This window comes from Rhipicephalus sanguineus, chromosome 5, assembly GCF_013339695.2.
Source record: "Rhipicephalus sanguineus isolate Rsan-2018 chromosome 5, BIME_Rsan_1.4, whole genome shotgun sequence".
In the NCBI taxonomy this organism is placed as follows: domain Eukaryota; kingdom Metazoa; phylum Arthropoda; class Arachnida; order Ixodida; family Ixodidae; genus Rhipicephalus; species Rhipicephalus sanguineus.
The window spans coordinates 57,406,834-57,422,433 of NC_051180.1; the positions used below are offsets into that span (position 1 = coordinate 57,406,834).

The following is a 15,600-nucleotide window of genomic DNA, read 5'->3' on the forward strand; positions in this document are numbered from 1 at the left end:
TTTAAGAAAACTGAGTGAAGTGAAGCGAAACCCGACCCGGCCAATACGCGTGTTTAAGTGTACTCTTTTAGATAATGAAGAGGCTTGGTACCGATCACGCATTAATGTATTTTGCAATTACGCTGTATACAGGAACTCGAATGCATCGACACATCACCGTCATCTTAGCTTCTTTATTATCAAAACGCGATTTTTCTGCGCTTCAGATGTCGGTCGTATCAAACGTTCGTCTCATTTTCTTATCACTTGTCGCTGACGTTCTGCGTCGGTCTTTTCCGTACACCAACCGTAAAATCTTCAGCAGTCAACACTCCGATACCAAGCTTGATCTTCACTGGGACCTGCAAACATGGCAGAAGAGATGTGACAGTGACCGTGGTCTGAACTTTATTGCATAGTCCTGAGGAAAATGATTATGGGAACCCCAGGGCTCCCCATCAAGTCGGTGGCTCCACCCAGGACGGATCCGGGAGGCGGTGACTCTCGACGACGACGTCTAGGCAGGCCGCAGTCGTTCTATTATTTTTTACAAGCTTAGTCTCTAGATGTCATTCTTCTCGCTTAACAATCGTTGCGCCAAACATAGTCCGGGTGTTTCTTCTGCTCTTATAAAACGGTGGGACTCTAATTACAGAGTTATTTTGCTTAGTATCATTTTTCGGAGAAGTGATAGTGCGCCCACATACGCAATCACTTCTTGTTTTATTTTTAGGTGAAGGGCCATGCGTATGGTGCAATCAGCGTATTCTGCTGGTTTTTCACAGTAAGTGATTTTATTTTATTTTTTTCATTTACTGAGCTATAACCATTAAAAGCACGCCTACCCGCATGATTTATTCTGTGCTTACAAGATGAGGGGGGCAACTGAAAAAGACAAAAACACAAAATGCAAGCTAGATGCTGGATATTGCCGCACTCAGGCAGTGCTCTCTCTCTCTCTCTCTCTCTCTCGCTTTGTGTGTGTGTGTGTGTGTGTGTGTGTGTGTGTGTGTGTGTGTGTGTGTGTGTGTGTGTGTGTGTGTGTGTGTGTGTGTGTGTGTGTGTGTGTGTGTGTGTGTGTGTGTGTGTGTGTGTGTGTGTGTGTGTGTGAGGGGGGGGGAGGTCGTAGTTAGGGCTCTTGGTACTTTATTATCGCTGCATTCAGCGTCAAGTTCACGTGGTGCCTTGACCTCATAGCACGAGAGCAGTATTGCGGGCGGCAGCCTTCTTTATGCCTAAAGTCCACAAAGTCACTAAGGTAGAAACTTTAATACTAGGATTGTTACTACAAAATTGTAGTCGTCTCCACATACCACAAATAGTCTCTACGACTGGAAGGAGGTTCCCTCCACTAGATTTCTAATTCCATCAAAAATACATTTGTACTTATCGGACCAAATATAACTGCGTGCCCCTTATGCAAACCGTATAGGCGGTTGTGAAAATATTCAGCCATATTTCTTGCCTAGATCCGGGGCAGTAACGTTTATGTCGAGCTCGACACTAAATATGCATTAGGCAATGTGCATTGTGTGGCTATGCATTAGGCACTGTGGAGCTCCGACAATGAGCATAACTGAAAGGTGCTATGTTCAAATCCAATTTCATTTCTTGGTATCTTATTGCGGGCCAATATTTTACCATTCCATTTTCGTGAACCAGCGTGCTTTATTTGCATAGCGTCTCAGCAAACTGTATGCGGAAAGAAAAATAAACTAACACACAGTCACTTCCATAAAGTTGGGCTAGGCCTAGAGTTTTGTAACAACAGACTGAGTTCTCAGCTTGCATTGTTTCAATGTTTTCTAAAGCGATTAATTAAGCTTAGTTTCAGCTTACGACCAGTGGAAACAGTGCTTCTCCTTGTACAGATTTTCTTTCACTGTATTTTATATATGACTGCGACAGGTTTGCGACAGAGATATTTTTTAGCAGCTTGTCACAGCGAACTCCAGAGTACTTCCGTACCTTTGTCTTCTCAGTGCGCACAAACTGGACGTTATGGAGGGAGTGAATCAAGCACAGTTTGACGGACTGTAGTGCCAGGCGCATCCCTACGCAGTTCCGAGGACCAGCTCCGAAAGGAAGGTACGTGTACGGCTTTATCGACTTGACGTTCTCGTCATTGAATCTGCCATATAAAAAAAGAAAAAAAGGTACAGCAAAAATGCATGTTCGGCAGCACTACTGCCAGCAAGTACGGATACTTCCAGGGGCTCATGCAGTTTCGTAATTAGTGTTTTACTTCAGCACAATTACATCTTAGGAATGGCTGCAGGTGCAGCGAAGACACCATAGGCGAAACTTCCTCATCTAAAGTTATGTAACTCATTACAGCGTAAGCTGGTAAAGCAGTGTACTACGTTGAAAAGCAATCGCACAGAAGTGCTTTCGTTTGGCCAAGTTGGTGCGATATCTGCAAAGTTGAACAGCACGAAAGATGCGGACACAAGAAAACACGTACACACAGGAGCAGTGCTCGTCCGGTGTGTGCGTGTTTTCTTGTGTCTGCGTCTCTCGTGCTCTTCAACTTTGCAGACATCGTACAGAGTTTAGCAAATTTCATTTCAATTACCAATGAACCAAAGCCAGTGTTTTATACTATTTAATTAGCTAATAAACATAAGGGTGTGGGATGCCGTGTCGATGGAAGGACGCATCACAACATAAAACAGAACGACTGTTTATTAGCGTAGCAGCAGCAGTGGGGCGAGCATGCCGACGCTGCACTCGTATGGTTAGCGAAGGAGTGACAACTTCCGAACTTGGCAGCTTGGGTTTATAGCCATCGTCGGTGACTTAAAGGCCAACTGCAACGAAATTTGACTTGGACAGAATTCGCTCGGAATGCGTTGTATATGTTGGGTAAGTAATGATAATCACAATGAAAAATCTTGCGGTCGCGTATTTATTTATAATCGGTGCTCTAAATGTCATCTAACAGACGACGCGGAGCCCTGGCGGTGCGCCCGGGCAGATCGGAGACAAACGGAAATGACGTAAATCACAGTTCACGGCCGCTCGGGAGCAGAACTCTCTGCAGCCGCATCCCTTCCTTTTCTGCGTCACGCCCCTCTACGCGTGGCTAATTCAGAAAAGTTAACTATTTCGCAGGACAAAATGCAGGGCCGTAGGCTGCTGGAACACGTATGCTACGGAGGGGACTAGCTTCCACGCTTTTCCGAAACACGTAAAGCTCCAATAGCTGCGGGTTATCGAAGTGAGGTGAAAGGAATGGGAGCTATCGAAGAACGTGGTACTTTACGCGGCGCACTTCAAAGACGACGACTTTATGTACGACCGCGGTCTCTTTACGCCCAAATACTGTTGAAACTGAAAAGAATGTTGAATCCTGACGAAGTGCCTTCAATATTCAGCCACTACAAACCCAACAGCGGGAAGCTCCGACCAGTGTTTGGAGAAGCACCGGCGACAAGATGTATTCGTATTAGACAGCTTTAGTATAGCCTAAAATGCTCGTGTCAGCGTGTTTCGCATGCTACATTATAGCGTAACGCTATTCGAAAGACATTAAAGCCGGTAAAACGACGCCCCGCGAAGCGCTAGACTAGCTGCGCCATCTACGCGCGAGTAATGAAAGCTCCAAAAGCTGAACGGCTCGCTTCTAGTTGCTAGTATAGTCAAATCAGTAAGGTTCGACAGAAATGTAGTCGTGCTCGGTTCAAAGAAATTCAAGCACGTAAACGTATTTTAAGAAAACAAATTGTGCTATGTTAGGTTTAATGTAAAAGTTTTGGGTGCAGTCAGACAAGTGTTTACAGAAATGTGGGGACGCTTTCGGCAGACATGGGAGTGTGCCAAATCGAGCATCGATATCGAAAACAACGCTGTCTTACCGTCCTGTAGTCTATCAACGAAGCGAGAATACCCGATGTGTAAAGCACCAGCATCATTTATTGTGAACCAGCGAGTTCTCCAAGACAGCAGGGCGAGACGATAGGTGCGAAGCGGGAGCCATTGCTTAGAGAAGAGCTTTATGGGCATGTATTCGTCTTGGAAATTCGCGCTTTTTATCGTACGAGGATGGACTGAGTACACACAAACACAGAGTGCAGTGTGTTTGTGCTCTGTGTTTGTCTTTTTATCGTACTCGGTCCGTCCTCGTACGATAAAAAGCGCGAATTTCCAAGATTCGAAACTAACTAGCCCCTGTCGCTGCTCTTATTGCATGTATCCGTGTTTCCTTTACGGTGGATGTTTACATACTTTGTTCTTTTTCGTTACCATCTAAAAAGAAAACTCTGTGGCGCGGCCGCGAAACGAATACTTCGGAGCGCAGAGCAGACGATTCGCCTGCAGTTCGGGCTGCAGTCTGCGTCACTTCCGGTCAGCTGTAATGGCGTCGTTTTTCTAGTTTCGGTATCAAAAATTGCATCGTTGGCGGGTTTTTTTTCTGAGGTAACCACTTGCACTTCGAAGGTGAAATTTGGCAGGTGGCATTATCTCCAGCCTAGACTGCCTACAAAATCGGCTTTTTGAGGTGTGCAAAATTTCGATGCAGTTGGCCTTTAAGCCTCCGGTGACGCTGCGGTGGCGTTGTCCCTTATCAGAGGCGTGGTGCAGCATGTAGCCGTGTCACGCCGGGCTAGCTAGTGACGAGGCGGAGGCTGCGCCGGTTTGTGCGCAGTGTGTCGCCACAAGGGAATGTGCTCAACACACCACGTTCACAAATGCAGGGTCCGTTTTCAACCGACGAGGGAATGTTTTCAACAGTATGTAGCACTATCATTCATGGCTGTTCTAGACCCCGAAAAGAAACTTTCAATACCAGAAGCATCGATATTCGTCTGCCACCTTAAGTGAAAACGGGAACACACTATTTCTACAAGACTCGCCTTAGATGTTTCTGTGGCCAACGTTTCGACGAGGCGACTTGTCTTTGTTAAACCATCGCAAAGCTTACGAATATTTCAATTTTTTTGTACTCCAGCGGTAAATATTAAGTGAGTGCGTACAGTAGGAGTCTAAAGAAAATAAAAGGGAGTGGCAGAGGACGCGTTACTCTTGAAAAAGCGGCTGCAAGTGGCTAACACTCCAAAGGTGCCAAGTACAGAAATGACCAAGCATGTAGGCGGGATAAGGACCGCAGCCGTAGCACAGCTATTAGACCAGCGGACGTTGTCATGCGAAGGTTGTGATTTGGGTCCTCACCAGCGACAAGTTGTCTTTCCGTCCAAAATGATCCATTTTTATTTGTTTTACAATTACTACACTTTAATATTGACATGAAAAACTACAAATAACTGCCCCGGTGTTTTGTTCGGCTTCCGATTGTTTTTAACTTCATACGGTTGGGTAACAGCTAGTGCTTTCATAATCTGAAGGTTGTCCATGGTAAACAAACACAAAATAATGTCTAACGGAGCCTTATATATCACCAACTGAATACCTTCAAGGAGTTATCGATTAAAACGTTAAAAGGATGACAAATCAGTCCATACTCGCGAGCAGAAACGTTAAAGACAAGAAAAATAATCACCCCGCTAGACTAAAACTCACAGTTGAACTTATGCATTTGACTAAGACGACTGGTCGGCGAAAGCCATCTTCTTCTTTTTCATCATCTCATCTCGATGTCATTGATGTCGTTCGAAAGCTTACTACGCCCAACGTGATTTCGCACTGCCACCAGGATCGGAGAAATTGGAAGTTTTCTGCACGCCACGTGTTTTCACAGTGCCTCCGTGAGAGGCCAACCTTTGGCCAAGCAGCGATGTCATGCGATGACGTCGTCATGTGATGCCACGTGATGTGACGTCATGGTGACACCATGACGTTACAATTTTTGCGACCTGTGACATCATGATGACGTCATAGAGTCTAAGACTTTCGCCTTAATAATTCACAGATACTAAGTGCACCTTTCATACTCTTCATCTTGTAGAGAAACTTGAAAGCTACCAAAGCAAAACAGCTGGTAAGGCTCTTGTATGTTAGTATATCTAGCGTACGGGCGGAAAAAACAGGATAAGATCATTGCGCGTTCACTCGGCGCTTACCTCTCCGGCACGAAGTTCTCCGGGTCCGTAAACACTGCAGGATCACGGTGCATGGCATATATGGGAACGATGATGGAGCTGTTTTTGGGAACCCTGATGCCGGTTTCACCAAGCACGTAGTCGACGATCGCGTAGCGTTCGAGCCTATAGTAGTATGCCGAAAACACAAATAAATAACGGTAACATCCGATGACACATTTTTTTTTTCTAACGTAGCCTTGATTTGGTAAACTGAACCACATTCGATAACGCGTGAAACACATAGGCGACAAGTATGCATTTCCTATGGGTAAGAAAGTCGCAATAAATTCGCGTTAAACTATTATTAAGGTGTGAATACTATAATTTACTACCTGCGATCAATATGCAGAGTTCATTTCGATTTCCCCCTCATACAAAAGTTTGGCTGTTTCGGGCTTTCTTTTAAATTTTAGAAATGTTTAAACAAAAGCTATTAGTGTTTTGAGCGAATGCACCGCAAGTTTGAACTGTTTACGTTTTTCTCCCAGGGCGTATTTATGTGCGTGAATTGCGACAGAATGACACCATGTCACAGCCGTTCGTGCCCCGTGGTTTCATATTGCTGCAGGCGCCATGCAAGGAAGCCTAGTAGCATAGGAGGAGCAATATTTCAAAAAGACACGAGGTGGGCTATAGTCAAGCGCACGTATTATTGTAAGAAACACTTACCTAGCTGCCGGTGGATACAGGCGAAGAGTCTCTGACACAACACAGTGCAGGTACTTTAACTTTGATATGGCATCTAGACTCGGTTCGGGGCCCTGAAATATATATTAGTAATGTTTTCAACAATGGTTCACCTAAATTATGGGACCTACAATGCGAAAAAAAGGATAATCTCCGTTTTAAAGCTGCACTACCAATTCATGAGACGAAAAAATCGTGAACATTGAGTGTCGCTGGAGCCAGCGACGCCGCTGTTCACGAATCTGTCGTCTCTTCAAGCTTTCATTTCCCCAGAACTTCTGCACCCGCCACGGTGTTCGAGTGGTTAAGGTGCTCGACTACGGACCCGCAGGTCGCGGAATCGAATCCCGGCCGCGGCGGCCGCATTTTCTATGGAGGCGAAAATGCTAGAGGCCCGTGTACTTAGATTTAGGTGCACTTTAAAGAAACCCGTGGTTAAAATTTCCGGAGCCCTCCACTACGGCGTCTCTTATAGTCATATCGTGGTTTTCGACGTTAAACCCCGAGAATTATTATATTATCATCAGAACTTCTGCATGTTCTGACTACTGATTCATCATTGTTAAGCAGTGAAGCGCAAGAAGAACTAGTTCGGAATAATACTGTTGCATTGTAATGAGTTTTCAGCCAAGTTATAGTTTGAATCTTTCCATCTAAAATATCTTTAGATCTTCTTTCCCTTTTTTGAAGAGATTATATGCCGTACTTTTGAGCAACGATGTCTAATATGCATATTAAATTTTCATATGCAGTTTATATTTTAATTTATATTGATCGTAAATGTGATAACATTAAATTTAATTCACGTTTTTTCTCATTCACTGTAAAAAAAAATTCACGACACATAAGCTGCGACAGGTCTTTGTAAAGCTCCCATTACAGTTTTCAGTAGGCCCCCTCAGCGCTCAAAACTTAGGGAAAAAGATACCTCTTGCAGGCCTCTGACGCTTTCACTCACACTTCCCTAATTCGAATGTGCTGTGTCGTGTACGTCAAGACAATACACGTAAGCGTCATCGAAGAGCAGAAAGTATTACTACCAGCTTGCGGTAATACACCCTATTTCGAGCACGCTCTGAATGTGCGAGTGATAACACACTAGGCGGGCTTGCTGACACCTGATGCACTTGCTGTACTAGAATCGCCGTCAAGCGCGCAAAAAAGATCTCAATGAAAGGGAAGCACCGAAAGATAACAAAGGTTATCTTTCGCCTTAGATAATGCCTTAGATGAAACGTTGCCTTAGGTCTGTTTCGGTTCTAAACAGTGTCGTTGTTGTACTTCAACTCATCTCTTTAATGCGTCATGAATAATTAACGCTACTAACACATTATGGACCATCAAGTGTGGTTTGTAACTTGCGAAAGAAAAAAATCTATCCGCAGGAGCACGTGGCTACGATATCGCGTCCTCAACACTGCATTCGTAATTTTGAGCGAAAGAGCCGTTTGAGCTAGTTGGTATTCGTTCATCTTAATGCAAAAAATGGGCGTAATTCTGAGCCTTGGTACCGCGTCGGTGTGGAAACCATTTGAGTACACCATTCGTGTCTTGCGTGAGATGTGTTATTACTCCGAATTTTTATTTTCTGTTCATTTTCTGTTCTTTTCTGTTTTAACTGGCTTGCTGTAGAGAGATTGATGCTTATATTACCTCGGCTACTCCATTTCTATAAGTTCTGCAGCGAAAAAAGAAAAAAAGACATGGTCATCCAAAATAAAAATTGAGCAACTAAAGATCAAACATGTAGCACACTGAAACAAGTTAAAATAAGATGATAATGTGCAGTTTGCTTGCAGAAGCTCACATTGCAATAAAGCGTCCACATGCACACATTCTTAGTTCTGCTCACAGTATATGGATTAGGATATCATCAGCGCATAGCTGTTCATCACAAGCGCTTATCTAGTCCGGTGTCCACTAAGAAGTCTTACAGGAAGATGTTCACCTTTTTCTGAAGATGCATTTCAGGCCACGGTCCAAGTAATTTCTGTAATGTGAGGGGGCGTCTGTCCAAACTTGCTAGTTTCTTCTTTAATTTTTCTCTTTCATTTGTACACTTTACGCACTCCTAAAGAATATCCCAAACATTCTTTATGACCGCAGTAGCAATCCGGTAAGCTGGATCAGTGTATCTTGTGCAGGAAGCTGTTTGCATATGCTACTTCCAGTCAAAGTCTGTGGAGTACTTCGTGTGAAATCTACCGCTATGAGGAATTTTCTGCGTGGATCGACTTCATTAAGTAATAATTGCTTTGTTTTAGTGCTATGAAACCACTTCTTCATAGAACAATGGTTAGTTCTTTGCATTATAATATTTCGAATATCCGCCCCCCAGGCATAGGGATTGCGCAATCATTCCCTCGAAGTCAGCCACCATAAAATTCAAAGCATCGCATTTGACATCATCGACGGCCGCAGAACTCGCCGCCATCCGTGCAGCACTAGAGCTTGTAGTTGAAGAACCTTCGCAAGCTTGGTCCATCTTCTCTGACTCCAAGGCAGCTTTGCAATGTCTTATGTCGCCATTTCGTTATGGACCTAATGAGCAGTTAGTCGCTGCTATAAGGCTCCTTCACCACCATGCAATCGAGAAACAACACAATATAGCGTATGAGTGGATACTGGCTCATTGTGGTATATACGGTAACGACCGTGCGGATTAGGCCGCCTGATATGCACATGACAGTGACCACTCCGCAGATATACCGTTCTCCGGAACCGACGCAGCTACAGGACTTCATTCGCTGGCACGTGAACTTACACTTGCCCAGTGGAACTCGGCGGAATTCACCAACGCTCGTCTACACAGCTTGGATCCCAATCTCCAACTCCGTCTTCCGTCAGGAATATCGCGAGCTGAGGAGACGCTTCTGTGCCACCTGTGGCTTGGCGTGACCTTCACGAATGCCTACTCCTGTCTGATTGGAATGGTCAACGACTCTACATGCAATAACTGCAGCTGCGAAAAAACGACCTCCCGTCTTATGTGTGAGTGTCCCCGTTTCAGTGCGCCAAGACAAGAACTTTCGTATGCCCTATATATAGATAAACTTGACAGTCGCCCTTTGTCCGAACAAAGGGTTTTGGGGCCTTTGCCGAGTCCGTCGTCAGCACAGAAGGCTTTGAAAGCCTTATTGCGCTTCTTGCGGACAACTGGTCTTCGGGACAGACTCTAAGCAGTGTTGTCATATTCTCCTTTCCTTTTTTTTCTCTTGTTTTCCTTTTCTTGCTCTCCGTTATTTTTGTAGCATCTCTCTTCTATCATCTTTTATCCACCTTACCCCTTCCCCCAGCACAGGGTAGCCAGCCGGTCTAAGAACTGGCTAACCTCCTTGTCTTTCCGCTTGTTCCTTCCTTCCTTCCTTCCTTCCTTCCTTCCTTCCTTCCTTCCTTCCTTCCTTCCTTCCTTCCTTCAAGGCTTTTGTTTTTCGCGCCTGCCTGCCTCTTCATTGCCCCTTATTCAGTGCTGGGCAGTATCGAAGATACATCTATCTTAGATACTATCTTAGATACTCTATGGGTATCGTGTATCTGTATCGCGATACGTCTCGAAAGACGAGCATCTGTATCTGTATTTCCGATACATTCGATAATGTATCGTGTATCTTAAGATACAAGATACTTCTATCGCAACCCAACCGTGCGAAACAATAATCGCTGGCCAAGCTCCGCTTCTCAAGCTGGTACTGGTGCCACTAAGCCATCTCAATAAGTCTGAGGGCAGTGACGTTATTTTATTTTTACGCCCGAGTCATCCAGTGAGGGTGGAAGGTCAGGAAGACAAGCACGTGGAAGTCATTTGCGCAGCCCACGTCCCTTTTGTTTTCTCGATTGCTTTCCTTTTTAGTTGCACCAATGCAGCGACACTTGCTCTTAGCCACTGTACTGCGCCGCGTACTCCACTGCGTGCGGCGTCTATTTCGCAAATTCTGATGTTGCTACAGTGTCGTTATTTAAGATTCTCTTGCGCCTTTCTCCGTAACGAAATGTGATGCGTGCAAGAATGGGGTTGCTTTGTGTCGCATAGATTTTACATATCAGTGATTTGAAGGATCTCGTGGATGTAAGTTTCACTTGCATGCAATGAATTAACTTATATGCAAATAAGATTCTAACAACTTTAGCACCACTGGTACTGATGCTAGATCTAGAACAGCAAGCGTTTACCTAACAGAAAATATCTTGGCGCCCCGTATTTTTCGCTTTCATCAACATTTATTCAAAGAATTTATGAATTCATAATTTGATTATTGCCACAAGTGCTTTCTTAGCTGTCATTTTGCATCACATACATTACCTAGGTCTCTGCACTGTTTTTCCGGTCTGGTCACTGCAGTATGTCTATTGTAACGCACTCCCAAAATAAGATTTCCGCTTTTTTATTCTTCTAACTGTATGCTTTATTTCTACTACTGTTTACACATTTGCCCTTGCCAAGGCGAGTTTGAAAACAAATATATTATTATGTGCGCTCGCCTCGAGTATACAGTACAAAATATTCTGCTTACCGCTTAAGAAAATAGCGAAATTGAGTTTGCATTATAATAATGGAAATCATTAAGAGCCATCTTAAAGATGTTAAGGAGGGGATTCGAGAAACGTTGTTTTACTGAATGCTCCGTTTTACTCACGAGCGTCCCAACGAGCCGTTTCGGGCAATTTTCCATAGGCAGCGAATTTCGTATTGTCTCCACAGGTAAGACTTCATGCTCATAGCTATTAAGGGTGCCGTCTGTATCGCGTTTCTGTACTCATTCAACGTGAATGTTTGATACACAACCACCTCTCTATTTTATTTATATTTGTTTTCCTGTTTTAGGCCTTCTTAAATATTTTTCTTATTACTAATCGCCGCGTTATTGTAGCTATAAGCGGCAATAGCGCGAATAGCGGCGGTGTCCTGCGACGCTTTGTGCAACTATACAGTACGTGCGAGACATTTCTGTGTTGTACATGTTCTCTCGTTGAAGAAAAATTGCTAAAATATTGCACGTTAGTGAGTATATCAACAAAGAATCCCTTACGCCAGCAGCTAAGTAGAACATGGAAATTCATTGCAGTTTTACGTCATCTACGTATACACCAGGGGTCTGAAACTCAGCTTATAGCCGGCGGGCCGCAGTCGCGAAATTTAGCTCAAAGTGCCGGGACAGTGAGGATGGTGGGGTCGGAGAGAGTTTGAACAAAATGACGTTGCCATTTGAAAGGAAGCCTTTCCCATATCTCATATATAGGTCATTTCTGAAGGGGATGTGGAGTCAGGATTCGAGAAACATCGATACCGATGTACTACACAACGAGTGAAATCTGGACGCGGATTGAAATATAGAGTTCTTGTCCCACGGTTATGTTTCAGCACATGATGACCACATGTTCCTCACGAAATAAATGCTTGAGACCACTCATGTCTGTGTAGCTGACGAACATACTTATAACAAATGGGACGGAGACGGTCATTTGTGCCGGCCGGGCCGCTAGCGAACGGTCTCAAACCCCATATACACCATGCGTTCCCCCCCCCCCCCCCTAAAAAAGAAAAAAGTCGCTACCAGCGTCGTTGCTGCTATACACCTGTCCGGATATACGGTATTGTGCAAACTGTCTTTTACGGACAAGGTAAAAGTCCACACCGGTATTTGCGCCGTCGTGAGAAGGCTTCTTATTGCCATTATTGTGATTATATGGCAACCCGCTAACTGGTCGGCAAGCTGAGCAGCGACTCCCATAAACTGCAAAAATGACAAGCAACAACCACTGTCAGCGAAGTGTATAAAGGTTTGTCCTGTGAAGAAGCTAAAAGAAGCCCCAATAAGTTGTTTTGGAAGCAAACTAATGTACTTTGAGTAAGAAGGGCAAAACTTCTGAGATACTAATAGACATTTCATTCAAGTGAAACAAAATAGGCCACAGTTGATAAATTTTCAAGCAGACATTTTCGTGTATAGGCGTTTGCTGCTACATTATATGGATCTATAATAACAAATTTGAGAATGTATCGAAGTATCTTAAGATACGATTGCCAAGTATCGTATTGGATACAATTATTGCAGCAGTATCTTGTATCTGTATCTCCAATACTTCCTGCCTGAGTATCTTGTATCGTATCGCGATACAATTTCAAAGTATCTTTGCCCAGCCCTGCCCTTATTTTAGCTAATGTGGCTCGGTATCCATTGAAATGCGATGTTGTGATCCTGCGCTCAGGCATATTCCAGTTTCTGCGATACATTGAGCTTTTTCGCAATTTTTGGTAGGTGACCTCGCATGTTTGACTATCTCAAGGGCGAGTTTGCTATCCAGGCATACTATCCACTGTCGTGTCCCAGAACTGTCGCAGATAATCTTAACAGCTTCAAAAATAGCCCCTAATTCCGATGTCGTTAATGTATATTTGTGTGATAATTTATACTTTCTCGTAAGTTATGGTATAAAGGCCACAAAGGCTGATGCTTCTTCAGTACAGGACCCATCTGCATATATCTTCGTCCTTCCATTGTGTCTTGTGTAAAAATGATGAACTACCATCTGTACAGCCACTGGAGGTGTCAGGTCGGCTTGCTTGTGTATACCATCTATCTCACAGATAACATTAACAACCGGTAGAGTCCAAGCTGGTTTTTACGGTGTCCGTCGTTTCTATCCCGGTACTGTTGCTCGGAATGATGACACGCAATCCTGGAGTCGCGTGAGAGTCCTGTGTGTTAATTCGCCAGAAAAAGGACGACTGCCATGCTGCGTCAAAATTCTAAATAGATGCCTGGACTTTTCTTTCTTGTATTTCTTTCTTTCTGTATTTCTTTCCTGCGAATATGCTATTCTAAAGCTCTTATTCATCACAAAAACTCAAACAACTTACATGAACTGCCATGCATTCGTCGACTTCTTTTCTCAGCTTCTCCTGCACTTCGGGGTTTAAAGCGAGATGATAAGTAGCGAATGCAAGGGTCGAGGAAGTCGTCTCCAAACCAGCCAGAAAAAAGAGCACGCATTGCGCCATTGCTTCTATTTCAGTGAGACCTGAAAGTGAATGTGAAGTCCGAGCACGTAACTCTTGCAAAAAGAAACCTCGTGAGGTCTGCATAAAACCTATGCGAACAAGCCTTGTCGCACACTTTCGTGACGTCATTACGGTTCAAAGAATCTTCGAATGTGCAATCCTTGTCTCAGCAAGAAGCTTTCTCACACCTATTCAGGGTAACTGTATCATCAAAAGTGTGGCGCATTTTAAACTTAGAAGGGCATGTGTGGGTGTAGGCCAGTTGGTGGATTAGCAAAGGTAACCTCAAAAGAACACGATGCACAGAAAGACCGCTTCTTACCGCTTCGCGTTGTGTCTTTCTGTGTCCCACGAGCATTCGCGGTTACTTTTGCTAGTAACATTTTAACGTTGTGGGATTTTGCGCACTGTAACCGCAGGGCCTGGCTAGTATCAGTACTAGCCAGGCCCGGTGTAATTGTACTTATTTTGATCACCCGAAGCTTTTTAACGTGCGGCTGAATTTATGTAAACGGGCTCTGATTCTCTTTGCAAATGCAAACTGAAATTGAAGTAAGCAGAGTTGGTGCACATGTGCAATATAATCTGCCTAACAAAATCTATTCTCGCAAATATGGCAGTCAAATATTTCCAGCGATTTGTTAAAAGTTCAATTTGGGCTATTATAACCTGGAAAGCTTCTGTTCAGGACCGATGTTATTAATGAAAAAAGCAGAAGTAAATAAAAAAAATTAGCCTCAGCTGCACTCACGCTTTGTGGAAATGGTGGATTCCGGTTTTGTATCTGATCCAACGTCGAAGATCTTGTTCTCCGGGTCTGTGGAGGTTTCTTCAGAAGCTGTCAGGTTGCCTTCTTGTGCGTCTATCATGAGCTGGAGGAAATCTTCGTGGCGCTGGAAGTAACCGAAAGGCTCCTCAATCGCTACATTCTTTAAAGAACCTGTATAGTGCCCGCACCCAGACGAGGACATGTGATGAGCTACTGCAGTGTTGTTATGCGCCTTCCACAATAGCATGATAGAGATAGAGCGCGAGCTGGATAATGCAGACCACAGATGCTGCCATTCGTAGCAACAAAAAACTAAAACTGATAGAGTCATTGTATAACAGCAATTGCACGCTGGTGCTGAAGAGCCTGGAGTGTGTTTCACAATGTGCCTTTTGTACGTTCGCCAGCACTAACAAAAAAAGACTCACGGTACAGAGTTTGAAGGGGCGTATCAAGTGTTACGCATGCTTAGGACTGCGCGGAGCCCATAAAAAGGAACAAGGGACAGATGAAGTGCACACGACTGTGTCGTGTGCGCTTATTCTGTCCCTTGTCCCTTTTTGTGAGCGCTGCACAGTCATATGTATGAATCAATACCAACTCGCTCATTTTTCTATTCTATGTTACTTACGCCACGCACAGTATACAATCACAAAGCCAAAACTTTCAAATGAGTAACGCAAATTACTCTAGCACTATTTACAAACACCGCGACCGACCAGTGAGAGGCTGTGCTGCTCAGATCGTGCCCGGAGGACCAGCTGTGGGCCGTCCGGCTAGCCGAAGGCGCCGCCAGGATGCAAGGCCTGGCCGCCGCCTGAGGAAGGGCGCTTACGGAGGGGCCCGCCTCCCGGCCTCCCGCCTCGCTTGACCCCAGCAAGGACACTTAAATAAAGTTTCTTTCTCTCTCTCTCTCTATAATAAACTCTAAATTTCTTTACAATATATATCAAAGACTCTACTAACCCTTAATTGTAGCCTTCCTTTCCACACTTAGGCTCGCAATAAAAGAGTGTGCTTCAGAAATTTAACTAAGTAGAGCCAGCGGCTTTGAATGATCTATACTCTACAGTATTCAAAATCCTAACCTTAAATATAGTCCGTTAACCGATGATAAGCGGTGA

At 44.2% G+C, this 15,600-nt stretch overlaps 1 protein-coding gene across 1 annotated transcript in view; it reads right to left on the reverse strand.

Annotated features, from left to right (window-relative positions):
- LOC119394669 (uncharacterized) overlaps positions 1-15,600 on the reverse strand; it is a 112,750-nt gene that overhangs the window by 37,314 nt on the left and 59,836 nt on the right. Inside the window, 6 exon segments of the mRNA XM_049415943.1 lie at positions 247-341; positions 1,948-2,110; positions 6,000-6,143; positions 6,690-6,781; positions 13,567-13,727; positions 14,459-14,600. Of these exon segments, the coding sequence (XP_049271900.1) occupies positions 247-341; positions 1,948-2,110; positions 6,000-6,143; positions 6,690-6,781; positions 13,567-13,727; positions 14,459-14,600 (797 nt within the window).